The 14,672-nt window shown below is 44.3% G+C and overlaps 2 protein-coding genes across 5 annotated transcripts; one reads left to right on the top strand and one right to left on the bottom strand.

The window, feature by feature from the left end:
* Nucleotides 1-1,687: 1,687 nt before the first annotated feature.
* LOC103706054 (purple acid phosphatase 22-like) lies at nt 1,688-5,850 on the bottom strand. Of its 3 annotated transcripts, XM_017842674.3 has the most exons (6): nt 5,586-5,850; nt 5,277-5,460; nt 3,983-4,274; nt 2,465-3,036; nt 2,295-2,383; nt 1,688-2,199 (listed from the first exon to the last, which is right to left on the bottom strand). In XM_017842674.3, exons 1-6 carry the CDS (start codon nt 5,615-5,617, stop codon nt 1,965-1,967), a joined length of 1,404 nt encoding a protein of 467 aa, XP_017698163.2. In that variant the 5' UTR covers nt 5,618-5,850; the 3' UTR covers nt 1,688-1,964. The 3 variants fall into 3 exon arrangements, with proteins under 3 accessions (XP_017698163.2, XP_008788245.3, XP_026660265.2); XM_008790023.4 differs by having other exon boundaries at nt 5,277-5,849; XM_026804464.2 differs by lacking the exons at nt 5,277-5,460; nt 5,586-5,850 and adding an exon at nt 4,840-5,260.
* A 3,666-nt stretch (nt 5,851-9,516) lies between these two features.
* On the top strand, nt 9,517-13,248 carry LOC103706048 (probable purple acid phosphatase 20). 2 transcript variants are annotated; one of them, XM_017842655.3, is made up of 4 exons: nt 9,517-9,655; nt 9,722-9,891; nt 11,868-12,159; nt 12,288-13,248. In XM_017842655.3, exons 1-4 carry the CDS (start codon nt 9,553-9,555, stop codon nt 13,133-13,135), a joined length of 1,413 nt encoding a protein of 470 aa, XP_017698144.3. In that variant the 5' UTR covers nt 9,517-9,552; the 3' UTR covers nt 13,136-13,248. The 2 variants fall into 2 exon arrangements, with proteins under 2 accessions (XP_017698144.3, XP_017698146.2); XM_017842657.3 differs by having other exon boundaries at nt 9,520-9,655; nt 9,727-9,891.
* The last annotated feature ends 1,424 nt before the right edge of the window (nt 13,249-14,672 follow it).

The following is a 14,672-nucleotide window of genomic DNA, read 5'->3' as shown; positions in this document are numbered from 1 at the left end:
GCCGTGCCTGGCACGGCCCATTCGAGGGGGCCGTGCTGGGTCACGGTTTTCTGGCCCGCGGGCCGAGCCCGGCACGGCCCATTAGGGCCTGGGCTGGCACGGCCCGCTTCTTGGCCCGCGGGCCAAGCACGGCACGGCCCGCGGGCCAGCACGGCACGGCCCATAAGGGCCTGGGCCGGGCACGGCCCGCGAGCTATGGGCCTGAACCGGGCCTGGGCCGTGCCAGGCACGGCCCGTCTCCATTAAAATACCCAAAATACCCCTCAATTTAGCCCAAAATACCCCTCAATTTAGCCGTTTTTGGACTGTTGGGAGGGGCATTTTTGGAAAAATCCCAAAATAGCCGTTGGAAACGGCTATTTTCTCCCCCCCTCTCCAGACGGGCCGTGCCTGTGTTTGCGCCCGAGACGGGCCGTGCCAGGCACGGCCCGTTTGCGCCCGAGACGGGCACGGCCCGTCTCGTGCCGTGCTGGGCCCGGCCCGCCAATCGACGGGCCTGGGGCCGGGCCGGGCTTTGGTTTTCTGCTGAGCGGGCCGTGCCGGCACGGCCCGCTAACGAAGCGGGCCGGGCCAGGCACGGCCCGTTTAGACCCCTGGCCCGGTGGGCCTGGGCCGGGCCGGCCCGGCACGGCCCGATGCCCAAGTCTACCATCATCCGACCACTTTGGAGGCATATCAATCGTCTACTGGCTTCTACGATCTAAACAATCGATTGGCAAGCCCTTCTGTGATTCAGTAGCTCGGCACCTCAATCAAACCAATTTTCAGCAACAACAGAATTCGTGATTAAAAAAATTAAAATTTAGCTTCAAGAGAAATGTTAGAAAACTATAAATATGGGGCTGCCAACCTGCCATACCACTACTGCTCCCTCCTCCCCCAGTCCCATCAGGATGGGAAGAGGAGGAGGAAGATGGGCTGGCGCGTCGGGTGGGACCCATTTTGGTACCTGCAGCCACTACTAAAGGGTGCCGCTTTCTGTATACATCTTCGTCCCTCCCACGCCTTTTAACGGGCTCGGCTCTTTGGACGCATCCTTGTGCTTCTTGGACATTCCTTCGTTCCAATCTGGATCAAGATTAACTTTGATGGGTCTCTCAAATTTGGGTGGATCAGGAGTCAGGACATATTATTCGAGACTGTCACGATAATTCAATCTGGCTGAGTCATGGAATTTAATGGGTAAATCAATGCCTAGGATTGAATCTTTGGGGGCGGCGACCTTGGCTAGGCCCGCAAGGATATGGATAGAAGGGCATTCTCGTCAGAGAGTTTATATTATAGAAATTTCAGATTAAGATCATTATCTTCATTTATTTACAGTTCTTAGCTAATTAAGATCATTACATCAAAATTTTTTTTTTTTACAGTTCTTAGCTAATTAAAGTAAAAAACCGTTGTTTATATTTCATTCGAACAAAGTAATGTTTCTAGAAGCAAACCAGGCTTTCATTGACCTCTTTGAAATCATTTTTCTCATTGCAATAGAAAGAAGATGGTTTTGGAGGGGATCCCTTACCCGGCATTATTTAGGTACCGACTTGCAAATTTCATATGTGAAGAGCGTAATTGCAGAGGGGTCAGGCTCAACTCAAAAAGGTCAAAATTTGAAGCCCCAAACCAATTTGCCCCATCCAGTCAGCCTCTTCTAGCAACTTCGTGAAATATGAAATGTTGAGAATAGAAGAATAAAAAAAAAATTGTATTTCTGTCTATGAATTACAATGTACAGGAGCAATCTTTATGTAGTACTAGCTAGGATGTTGACTAAATTTGGTAATACAATCAGTCTTTATGGAGGCCAACTAAGTTTGGTACAACGCATATCAATCAAAGTCTTAATTAAGGATATACATAGAATCATTCTAGAATAATCTAGAATGATTCTAACATGAAACAAGCGATCCTATCATTCAGACTAATTGGTCATTAACATATCTAATGGCATATATTTCCATTATGATCTATAGTTCATCCTTTGTAGTAGTACCAGAATATGCAAGGCTTGGGTCAATTTTACATGCTTCCGATGCACTGAGGCTGTCCAGCCACACCTCATCTGCGACCGTCGAGTCGGACTCATCGTTCCGGTGCCACGACCAGTGTGCATGAGTTCGATTCACCACGCTCAGCCGCCCGTGCCCGAAGCTCGCCTCGTGGAACAATGAGAGAGAAACAGTCTTGTGGCCCTCATCGAAGCTTCAAATAATAAAGACAAGAACCTGTGTTAGGTGTCGCATTTTGTAGCCTCATATCTTTAGAACTGATCTCCAATTTATTTGGCTAATACTTACTCCCTTGCAAGACCTTCTCTATTCCCTCCATCACCAATGGTTATATGCACTGGACCACAAGAATTCGCTTCATTGTCATAGACCCTTTTCTGCAGCAAGGAACATATGTTAGTTGCAGTGATCATATGATAGTTAGCTGTCAATTTTCCCTCGTAAAACCAAGGACTTACGAAGCGCTCGTAGGCATGGACATGTCCAACGAAGACGGCATCAACTCGGGCATTGTAGAGTAGGGACTCCATGGCCTTCCTCATGGCCTCCCCTTCCCCTTGGTGAGCCGTATTGGTGTTATACCATGGGGCATGGAGGAGCACGATGAGCCATGGTGTTCGCCATCTATCGACCTTGGCTAGATCCTGGACAAGCCATTTGTACTGGGCTGATTTGGAGTCAAAATCGGTGTAGGAGCCTAACATGATGACATGAATTGCACCAGCCACGTCGAAGGAATAGTAGAGGTTTGAGGTGGAGCCGCTCTCCTCGAATGGCATGCGCCACCGAGCGTTGTAAGCTTCAAAGGGGTGACAATGGAGGATGGGGAAGGCTTCGATCTCGTGGTTGCCCTGGGTGACCATCCATGGGCGTTTGCTGGCGTAGGGCTCCACGAAGCGTCCGAATGAATCCCATAGCGGTTGCTGCGTATCAGCGTAGGAGAGATCGCCGGGGAGGAGAAGCATGTCGTAGTTAGTCTTGCGGACATGGGCCAAGGTTGATGCAGTCCATTCAGTTTGTCCGAGATCACCTGCAAAGTCCAGTGCATAAAATTAAGAAGAAAAAAAAAGAAAAAGGTTCAAACCCAACGTATCTTGTGATTGCTGAAGGATGCAACTTTTGGAGTTAAGTCGATCCGATGCATCGTAAGATAAGGGATAATAATCCATCTCTAAGATGGATAATGTGGTGGTTGTTAATTAGATTGTATAGCTCTCTATGGTGCAAAATCTGCACTATAAAAAATTTTGACTCTAGTTTTTAAAATGTTCGATAAGTTCAAATCATGTGTGGTACATGTTTTGCATCGAATAAGACTGTCCAATCCTTAAACATCATATTCTATCATCGAGATCGATGGTTGTCAAACAATTGCTAGGTGTCTGAGAGCTGTTATATATCTCATTATCTCAAGAGCTGTGCATCTTGGCGATCCCACCACACATTTTTTCATTGGCTCTTTTTGCTGGGACCAGGCCGTGAAAGGTCAAAAAAAAAAAAAAAAAAACGTGGCAAAGAAAGTTTTTTCTGATTTATTTGACTCTTTTCTTGACAGAAAGCACAGATTAAAAAAATAATTCTTGTTCTCCAAATATTGTGAACAGAAGAAAATCTCGAGAGGTTTTCAAATCAAAATTAAATAGGCTACCTGGATGCCAAGCTATAACTGTATATGATAATTGAGTTCTCCCTCTCAAAACCAAAAAAAAAAAGAAGAATATATTTGATCATCAAGAAAATTAAATGAAATTCAACAGATTTTGCGTGTCATAATATATGATTACAAATATTTGTTTCATACTTCTTTGGGTTTTAATTGTCCCAATCTTCAAAATGAAAATATCAGAAATTTTGAAAGACAACCTGAAGGAATAGTTGCCATGCTAATTAGTGGAGGTCCGCTGAATCTGAGTGTCTTCAGCAAAACTGTTGAAGGAGAGTGGAAGGGAAAAAAAAAAAGAAGCAAGGTGGCCAACCTACGATGGCGAACTCAACGGGGAGAGAAGCCGGTGGGGTTTTGAAGCTGAACTCATCATCCACTCCACCGCAGCGGTAGTAGTAGACAGTATCAGGTTCCAACGGTCCAATCTTGACATGGTGGATCTTGCCGGAGGTATAGAAGAAGTACCGATATGAAGTATGCTCGCCAGTCGCCGACAAGTCGTATTTTCCAGGAGCCTTCCCATAGTCAACGATGGATGCGACATGCTTATCGTCGGTGATCCACGAAATCCTCATTTGATCTGCTCCGACTGCTGATACGTGGACCTGCAAACCATTGCAACAACGGCTATCAGCAATGATGCATGGTATATATGATCTTTTTTTTCTTTGATGAAGAGGGAGGCAAAGCCACCCGGAGAAAAGAAGAGTTTATATAAACTAGTTATAAAAATTTTGTTAAAAAAAATATATAAAAAGATAATAAAAAACTTTAGGATTCGTACTAGATTAGTTCTAATTGTAAAGAATAGAACTATAAAAGATCGATTATATATAGCTATTGGTTTGGCTCTCTCTGACATCTTAATTTCAGAGAATTTTAGTTCATTATTATCCAACCAACTGGTCTCCCCCAACAAAAGCAAGATTTTACTTAAGGGCTCTTGCATGTGTTTTAACTTTCAGATCAAATCGGCCATTAAACCCAGGATCGAAGATAAAACATGCTAGAAATGCTAGATTAGTTTTTTCTATGCACATCAGATACTTCAAGGACAAGTTTTATGGTTCACAGAAATAAAAATATCTATTCTTAAATGGCCAGGTCCACAAATAGATAATCCTATTCTTCCTTTTTCTTTTTAAAGAAAAAAATGGGGTCAGGAAAAACCTCTTAATATGAGAAATAGCTAGCCCGGACAAAAAATCTTGCAAATAACTGAAGCTTGGTATGGAGATGCTGTGTTCCCAACAAATATATACCTGACGACGATGAAGAAGGGTGGATTATGGTTTAGAATTTCCATGTCATGAAGCTACGATTAGCACAAGAAATTCATTTCATGAAGCTTGACGGCCTGGTGTTTCATGCATGCAATAAAACCTATTGATAAAAGAAGCCCGGAAATATTATCTGTTGTCATTTCGTTCACACAGCTCGATGTCTAATGCCTTTGCTGGTACTAACTGTATTTCAACATGTAAGGCTCGCTAGTTCCTAATGACTACATGAATATAAGAAAAAGAGAGAGACAAAAATGGATCCAAAGGTTCTCTGTAGCAGAAGGCAAAGCAAGAGAAGGGAATCCAGAGAGAGGAGGGGTGCACCTGTTGTGGGTGAGACTCTGATTTATTGTGCCGGGTGGTGATAATCCTTCCTGGGGCCGGGCGGGTGAAGCCAGAAGCCCCAAGAGATAGGAGGAAAAGAGAGATGAAAACCAGAGCGAGGGACCATGGTCTGGTACTCATCTTCCCTTGGACAAGAGATCTGCTGCTGGAGGTGGTGGCGGCCCTGAAGGATAAGGTATAAGCATATACATGTAAGCGTGGAAGGAGAAGGAAAACATGGCGTGAAGAAATGAAGAAGGTCGAGTACAATATTGGAAATGCTTTCAGCATTGGCATAGAGCATATTACTTGTCTTCCTTCATATCTAGAGCTTCTCCCATGGCTTGAGTTGGACAACCAAGTCATAGCCACCTAGACATGCGAGCATTTAATATAGCATTTTTTGCAATCATCTAGCTAATTACACAGACATGGAAGCTTAGCTATAAACCTTCGCACCAATGACATAGTGTGAGTTTCAAAAGATTTCAAGGGACTAGTTCAAATCCGGAGAAGAAGGGACGCCAACTTAAAGACACCCAACTACTCTCGGCAAGTTTAGTTAAACCACGCCATGATGTAAGCATATTTGGATGCATCCAGATTGGCCAGATACGTGGCATGTATTCCTACACGTAATAAATTTAGAATCAGTCCTAATTAGAGTATGCAGTAATGCAGCTCTCTGCCTTTCATAATGTAGACTCAATCTTTTTTTCAATAAAAAGATGAAGGGTTGTGCTAAAACTAAACTCTGTGACTTGACAAGTAACAAGGATGCTACCAGTCAAGGGAACGTGGTGCAGTAGTAGATACCAGCCACGCAACCAAGGCCCAACTTAAACCTTTTGTAGGTAGCGTAGAGAAAGGGTTTGATCGAGAGTTAAACCAATTTCTCGGTGACGGGACGGCTACGAAGATGTTTTTCCCCAGGGGATCTCCACACGGGTTAACCTTGCCGGCCAGGTCGTAATTGGTCACTGTCATGCGGACCACATAATACAAGTAGGCGTGTCGGCAAGATAGATGCATACCGGAAAGTCAAGGGCCCAACGACATCTCCTTGTTCTTGTCGTGAGCTTTCTCTTGAGATTGGGGGAGGCCACAACCCCAACGGCCGCGCCCATGTCTTCAGCCGGTGAGAAAGGAGGTATATTCTCGGTAGAGAGGAATCTTCCTTCTGGCTCCGTGAGGACAGATGTGTTCTAATCTCGTATATCTTTTTGAGATTCCGGATGCTCGTGTGCCCGAGGAAAACTTATTCCCGAGTCCTTGACTTATAATATGCGCGCGTAAGATAATGAATGTGTTAGCATTCAAGCAAGAGTTGTTGCCACATTTATTGAAGATGGACGACTTTTCTTTGTCGCCGCAATGTGCTATATAATATACTATTGATATCTTGTCGTATTTTATAAATGAATAAGAGCCGCTCCGTCTCCAAGATAGATAATAGGGTGGTTATCCATGTACTTCACGGTGAATTGAGATTAAAAGAACTGTAGTTTGGAAAAGAAAAAAATATGGTACCAATCATTCAACCTGATTGGCACAATTGAGCATTGCTGGTTTCATAGTTTATTTTTTTTTCTTTTTTGGAAGGTAAAATGGAGGAAGGTAACTCTCCATGTTCATGCGCTACCTCATATCTTTTCTCTCCTATATTTACAATTGTTAAAACTCTCCTCTTCATTAGAATGCTCTGATGCCCTATCCTATGGTGCAACACGATAACACTAGAATCTAGCTAGACTTACGTTCTCTCGACACAATTGGGTCGTGATGGTATTCAAAGTTCATATCCATTAAATAGGTATAGTTTGGACCTCAAAGTAGCTTGAAATGCATGCATCCGTAAACTCCAAATGCACCAATCAAACCCAATCGAGCCTGATTCAACTTAACAAACATAAGCTTGGAATTTGGATCTATCATTCGGACGTAATTGTAAAAAGAGTGCAGTACTCTCATTTCCCTTCTATAAATATATGTGGTTCTGTTCTTGTAAACACGTTTCCATATAAACCGAAGAAACCACTAATAGAAAGAAAGAAAATAAGAATTCGAACAAATTTAGCAGTATGTTAATTAGAATATATTTAGAAGTATTTGAAACAATCATGATCAGTGGAATCACCATCCTCCATCAAAGTGCTCCTTCATAATAGTTAAATGTTATCTTCTGAGAAATCAAAATGAAATAAGACTGATATGGTTAAATGTTAGGTCCAAACCGATCGATTTGCAGCCTGCTTTCCCACCGCCCATATGAGATGTGAAAAGGGAGAGAAGATGCCTCTTTTACCCCTCTCTCACCCATGGAAGTGGGCCTTCTCCTTGTACAACGCGATCTCACGCACGCTGCACGGGTCATGCTTTTAGAAGGGCGCAGCTCGTTACCAACTTACCATACGCCAAAAGTTGCATGGTGGCCGTTGTACATAACGTTAGCGATGCTGCCGTCTGAACCGAGCGGGGAAGTAAGACCAAAGAGGATGGATTTATTTGGTTACAATATTAGCTCACCAATTTCGTCGCTTTGGTCTCTTTTCAGAGGAGGCGTCACGAAACGGGCGAGGCAGGGGAACCCTGGGCCACCAGGCTGTGCGGCGCCGTGCAAGACGCGCGCGCACTGTAGAGGATTCAGACTCGCCCTTTGGGGCGATAGACAGACATATATCGTACTGTGCCGACACTTGCTTTTCATTAAATTTCATATTAGCTAGCGTTCATTTTTAAAGAAAAAATTTAAATTAAATCAGGACAACGTTGTTCTTGAGTTCTATGATATTAAAACAAAAATGGAAAGAAAATCATGCACATGAAGAGGGACTATCTACTCGCATCCTATCTTCTTTCTCGTGAGGCTTTTTTCTTTATTAGACGAGCTCTTTTCTTCTCCTAAGAATCTTCTTTCTCATTAAAGCATCCAAAATACAGTGTTTATTAATATCAATAGTCAGATGATACACACATGGTAAAATAATCATCTAACTTCCCAATATATAGCTCCAAATAAATGCATGTGCACTTTTCAAAATATGATGCTCGCAAATACATACTACATGGGCAAGTAATATATATCTAACAAAATATTTATTCAGCATCCCAATACATACCTTTAGTAGATTGATAAATAATTTTTCAAATATGGTGTTCGTCAGTATACACTATATGGCCAGGTGATTTACATCTAGCAAAACAATCATCTAACATTTAATACGCACCTCAGGATAAATTGATACAAAGCTTCTAGAACATGGTATTTACTAGTATACAATATGTGACTAAGTGACACACTCCTCGGCTTCCAAATATATACTGTAAGCTTCTTTAATACACATCTACCGGCAACCCAATACACACCTTTAAATAAATTAATATATATTTTTTAGAACATAGTATTTGCTAGTACATAGTATATAGCTACGTAATATGCATCTAATAAAATAATCATCCAATATTTCAACGCACACCTCTAAGTAAATTGATTAATGGTTTTCATACCACTGCAATATATATATTGCAAACTTCTTTGGTCTTAAAAAAAAAAATGGGGAGAGATTTGGAAGAGAAGAAAAGGATTCGTAGAGAAGGTAGGCCTCATAGATGGAGAGATGACTTCACGAGGAAAAGGACAATGGGCCCGATGAGGTAGAAGAGAAGATGCAGATGGATGACCTCTCTTCATGCATACATTTTTCTTTCCTTTTTTGTTTTTTTAAGCCAGATTGACAAACTTTGTTAAGAGTCCTATCTCAATTTTTGTTTAAGATGATATTCTTTAGTGCATACACCAGAAAAGTTTTGCTCTTTCCATACCGATAATTATTAACAAAAATTCTAACGAATAATATCATATAGCACAGGCTTCCTATTTTGCCAATTTTTTTCTCTTACGGAATCCATCTATCTCGTGCTATAGTCCTCACCAATAATACGTAGTCAGATTATACATGCCTAGCAAAATAGCCACCCAATGTCTCAATATAAATTTTTAGATAAATTGATACACAATCTCTAAAATATGGTATTTGCTACTATATATTATATAGATAAGTAGTTCATACGCAACAAAATAGTTATCTAGAGTTCAAATTTATATATTTAGATAAATTGATATATAGATAATTTTTTATTTATTTTAAATCATGAAACTGATAGTTCGGTTTCAATTTGACTTCAGAGTTTTTTCTCTAAAATAAGCGATCCGAGCAAACGTGGCAAAGGCAGCCTCATCAGCTGGGTATTCCTTTTTTTTAGTTCGTAATCCATAATGTCCAAATGGGAAGATTTTAGACGGTGCCAAAAAATTTCCTTGACAATAAAAAAAATGCTCCCGACTTCAGCACTTCACCAGGGATACGGTGGAGATCGAGGTATGCTCCGAATTCCCTTGTTCTTCATTCTTATTTAAGGGATACTCCCGTTTCATTTCCAAATAGCACAGAAGGAGCGTGTGGCCATGGCGTTTTCCTCTCCTCTTCAGATGGTGCTGGTTCTAATCCTTGCCTTCTGCTCTACTTGGGGCTCTCTCGCCTACGAGCGTCCGAAGCCCAGAGAAACCCTCTCCGTCCCCCTCGCCGACGACGCCGATGGACTCACTCCCCAACAAGTACTTCTCTATGATCTATGCCTCTTCCATTAAGCCTGCAATTGGTTTGTGAGTAGGAATAGCTGTTGCTCTTGGAATGATTATTCCTCTTTCTGTTTGGCTGAATATTTTCATTTGTGAAAGGAATATTATTTCTTCCTGTAAGTCCATATGCTAGAAGAAAGAAGCGGAAGAAATAGAAGAGGGATTAATTTGCTCCTGGAATAAAGTTATTCCAACTTTCTCTGACCGATAGGAATAACTACTCATCCCTCCTTCCTGTTTTGATGATTTATTTGGCGACATGGGTCGCTCACCCACCATCCCAAACCTTCCATGAAAAGAGTCCCCACTCCGTTGACGTTTTAGGAATGGGGATTTTAGGGGTGGCAAACCAGCCAACCTAATAGCTTTGGCGTGGCGTACTTAAACGACTCATGTTCGGCTTATTAATTCATACACGTATTAGTTAGGATGTCATTAGACAATATCAAATGAGGTGTTAACTTTCTAACTATTTCGATGTAATTAGAGACGGAGTGCCGACATCAGGGAACATTTAAGAACCTAGGCATCTGCAGCCATACATTAGAATTTTAAACACTAAATGTGAGGACCCGTGCGGGCGTGTATTTAGTCCCACATCGGTTATTCGCTGGGTAGATCTTGGGTACTTATACAGGATCAAGGAACCCAAACAATACCTTCCGGCTAGCCATTTTGGGTGAGATCCCGGGTTGTTACAAATGGTATCAGAGCGGACCCGGCCCATAACTTATGTGGACTAGGGGACACTGCAGCACGGATCCATTGGGGTTGACCACGGACCGATCGTGGTGTTTGTGATTAGATTTGAATGGATTTGAACCCTCAGCCTGACGAGGACGTCAGGGCTTGAACGGGGGGAGTATGTGAGGACCCGTGCGGGCGTGTGTTTAGTCCCACATCGGTTATTCGCTGGGTAGATCTTGGGTACTTATACAGGATCAAGGAACCCAAACAATACCTTCCGGCTAGCCATTTTGGGTGAGATCCCGGGTTGTTACAAATGAAAAAAGTGAGGATCCGTGCGGGCGTGTGTTTAGTCCCACATCGGTTATTCGCTGGGTAGATCTTGGGTATTTATACAGGATCAAGGAACCCAAATAGTAACTTCCGGCTAGCCATTTTGGGTGAGATCCTGGGTTGTTACAAATGGTATCAGAGCGGACCTGGCCCATAACCTATGTGGACTAGGGGACACTGCAGCACGGTTCCATTGGGGCTAACCATGAGCCAATCGTGGTGTTTGTGATTATATTTGAATGGATTTGAACCCTTAGCCTGACGAGGACGTCAGGGCTTGAACGGGGGGATTATGTGAGGATCCGTGCGGGCGTGTGTTTAGTCCCACATCGGTTATTCGCTGGGTAGATCTTGGGTATTCATACAGGATCAAGGAACCCAAATAGTAACTTCCGGCTAGCCATTTTGGATGAGATCCTGGGTTGTTACACTAAACTATAATTTCAATTGAGCGTCCATCTATTTTAGTTTTTTCATGAGCTGTTAAAGTTTTTCTAATCTATTCCGACCTTGAGAGAAGCATGTGAGAATCTACTCATATGCAGCTAGCCATACATTATAATATTAACTTTATATATTAGGATTCATCTATTTTAATTTTTGTCCCTCTTAGTATCTCATTAAGACAATCATTCTGATACAAAATTCAAAGAACTTACGATACATAGTTTATGAAAAGTTTTTTTTTTTTTTTTGGTACTCTATCGTCAATGTTTCAGTCCATTGCTTTTCATGATAATTGTATCTATTGATAAATATTGCCTGCCATTGATAAATATAGTTTCTCTGATTCACGTTGGGCCCTATCCAATCATGCACGCATTCCAATGTCAAAGAGTTAATCTGGCACATCCATTCGGTTCTGAAGTCATGATTCTCCTCGTTGAGAATATTGTTGTTGAGCTTTAATATGTAATTCTCCAAATGATCAGGTACATGTATCTATTGTGGGGTCCGAGAAGATAAGAGTGACATGGATCACTGAAGACGATACCGAATCCAAGGTGGAATATGGCACATCCTCGGGGCAGCATCCCTTCTCCGCCGCTGGCTCCTCTTCCACCTACTCCTTCCTCCTCTACCGCTCCGGCCATATCCATGACGTCGTCATTGGCCCCCTAAATCCCAACACCGTCTACTACTACCGCTGCAGCTCCAATCCCACTCGCGAGTTCTCCTTGAAGACTCCCCCTGCTAATCTCCCCATCAATTTTGCCGTCATTGGTACGCTCATTTCTATCGTTTGTCGTGAAATATATAAATATATATATATGCCAAAGTATATATGAACTGAGTTAATTAGATTATGATAACCTTACTTGCAAGCGGTTGTTATGATGCTTTTGGAATAGGTGATTTGGGTCAGACGGGGTGGACTGAATCGACTCTCCGGCACCTGAGTGGATGGAGTCATGACATGCTGCTCCTCCCCGGCGATCTCTCCTATGCCGACTACATCCAACAATCGTGGGACTCATTTGGCCGGCTGGTGGAGCCACTGGCAAGCTCTCGTCCGTGGATGGTGACCCAAGGCAACCATGAAATCGAGAAGTTCCCCTTCATCAGATCCTTCAAGGCCTACAATGCTCGGTGGCGCATGCCCTACGATGTCAGCTCCTCCGACTCTAACCTCTACTACTCCTTCGACGTCGCCGGCGGCGCGGTCCATGTCCTCATGCTTGGCTCCTATGCCGACTTTGGACCCGGCTCATCCCAATACAACTGGCTCCAATCCGACCTGGGTAAAATAGACCGGGCTCGGACTCCATGGGTGGTGGCATTGATCCATGCCCCGTGGTATAACTCGAACGAGGATCACCAAGGGGAAGGGGAGAAGATGAGGCAGGCCATGGAGGAGTTTCTGCATGGGGCCCGAGTCGACATCGTGTTCGCTGGGCACGTGCACGCCTACGAGCGATTCACACGTGTGTATGATAAGAAGAAGGATGACTGCGCGCCGGTGCATATAACTATCGGGGATGGCGGCAACAAGGAGGGGTTGGCCAAGGATTACATCGACCCCCAGCCCGATATATCGTTGTTTAGAGAGGCAAGCTTTGGGCACGGGCGCTTGGAGGTGAGGAACGGGACCCATGCACTGTGGACGTGGCACCGCAACGATGATGACGAGGCGGTCGTCGCCGACCAGGTCTGGTTGACCAGTCTCGCTTCCAACCCAGCTTGTAAAACCAAGAACTGAAAGATGGCTCAGTACAATGTGATGGCAAGCTGTCATACGTTACATATATATATATTTGTATTGGACATTTAAATAAATATTTATCTATTTTAGCATAGTATTGCCCAAGTTGATCTCGGTTGAGTTCAAGAGCATGAAATGCCAATTGAGTTTATTATTTCTTTTTCTTTTTTTTTTTTGCTGAAAGCGGGTATTTCATACGATACGTGTACAAATACATCCAAGAAAATCAAAATACAACAACTCGCGGAGAGCATGTGGCAGCTCCCCCTTTCCTGACCAAAAGGTGTACCCTGAGTGATGGGCCGTATGGGCCGCCACCCAGTCGGCTGCCTCATTAGCTTCTCTAAATACATGCTTAGCCTGAAAGGCTCTCCCATCTCTCATCATCATCCCTATGTCATGGATCAAGGGATGATCTGTACCGCCACTCGTCGACCCCCTTTGAATCCATCCGATAACCATGGCCGAGTCACCCTCCAAAATGATCGAACTGGCCTGCAGGACTATCCTTGCATGGCGCATGCCCGCCCAGGCAGCGCGAAGCTCTGCCTCTGGAACCGACGTGTCAAACAGCTGGCAGCCACCTGCTGCAACTACCCTGGAGTGCGGGCCTCGTATGATAAAGCCTGCACCACCCTGTGTACCGCCGTCCAGCACCGACCCGTCAAAATTAACCTTGAGGAAACTCGGGGGTGGGAGCTCCTAGGTGAAAAACATCATCTGGTGGGCTGCCGAAGCAGAGGGGGGCCCAGGTGTCCTGAGCTATCAAAGGTCTATCTAAAGAGGTGGTGGGTACAATCTCTGAAGCCTGTACACAAGTAAGCTCTGCAGCAAACCTCGGTGACACCCTGCGCTCACCGAGAGTACGAGCGTTCCTTGCCAGCCAAATCTGGTGCGCTGTGCAAGACGCTCTAATAGCCTCCTGACACGTCCTCAAACTGGCTAGCCACTGCCGTATCATATGGAGGAACTGTAGCCTATCACTCCGGGCCTCCTGCGGGATCCCGGCCCACTGCTATGTCAATCTCGCCCATATGCACTGAAAGAGCACATGGTCCACCGACTCCACGGCTCCACACGTCCCGCACTCTGCGGGGATCCCTCATCCACGCCTGCTCAGCGCTGCTCTCATCGGAAGGCGATCCCAGAACACCTTCCATAAGAAGAGGGCTGCCCGCGGGTGGAGACCGTACCTCCAGATCCATGTACAATCCGGCCCCCTCTCCTGCTATGACTGGATGACACGGGAGAGGTCTCCCAACTTGACACTGGCTCGGCTCGAAGTGCCCCATACCCTAACATCCGGCCCTGCACATCCTGGTAACGGGAGGGACCGGATCCTCGCCGCGAGGTGTATCCCAAATAGCTGTCGAAGTCTGGCATCATCCCACTCTGCTCCACCTGCTGCCAAAAGATCGCAGACCCGTAGTTCATCTACTGCCTCTACATCAACCATGGTCGGCCAACTTCTCAATGGAAGGGTGTCCACCCACAGCTCACTGGTCACGTCAATGCTCCGGCCGTCACCTATCAG

The sequence above is a fragment of the Phoenix dactylifera genome, chromosome 14 (genome assembly GCF_009389715.1).
Source record: "Phoenix dactylifera cultivar Barhee BC4 chromosome 14, palm_55x_up_171113_PBpolish2nd_filt_p, whole genome shotgun sequence".
Lineage (NCBI taxonomy): Eukaryota > Viridiplantae > Streptophyta > Magnoliopsida > Arecales > Arecaceae > Phoenix > Phoenix dactylifera.
The sequence above is the reverse complement of the archived record's forward strand: the minus strand, read 5'-3'. Positions and strand labels throughout refer to the sequence as shown.

Coding starts and splice junctions, on each gene's coding strand:
- LOC103706048 (XM_017842655.3), top strand. CDS start 9,553: ATGTCCAAATGGGAAGATTTTAGACGGTGCCAAAAAATTTCCTTGACA. Junction 9,656..9,721: donor GGGATACGGTGGAGATCGAG/GTATGCTCCGAA, acceptor ATTTCCAAATAG/CACAGAAGGAGCGTGTGGCC. Junction 12,160..12,287: donor CATCAATTTTGCCGTCATTG/GTACGCTCATTT, acceptor CTTTTGGAATAG/GTGATTTGGGTCAGACGGGG.
- LOC103706054 (XM_008790023.4), bottom strand. CDS start 5,642: ATGACTTGGTTGTCCAACTCAAGCCATGGGAGAAGCTCTAGATATGAA. Junction 4,275..5,276: donor CAGAGTCTCACCCACAACAG/GTGCACCCCTCC, acceptor AATGGTTTGCAG/GTCCACGTATCAGCAGTCGG. Junction 3,037..3,982: donor CGTTGAGTTCGCCATCGTAG/GTTGGCCACCTT, acceptor TGGACTTTGCAG/GTGATCTCGGACAAACTGAA.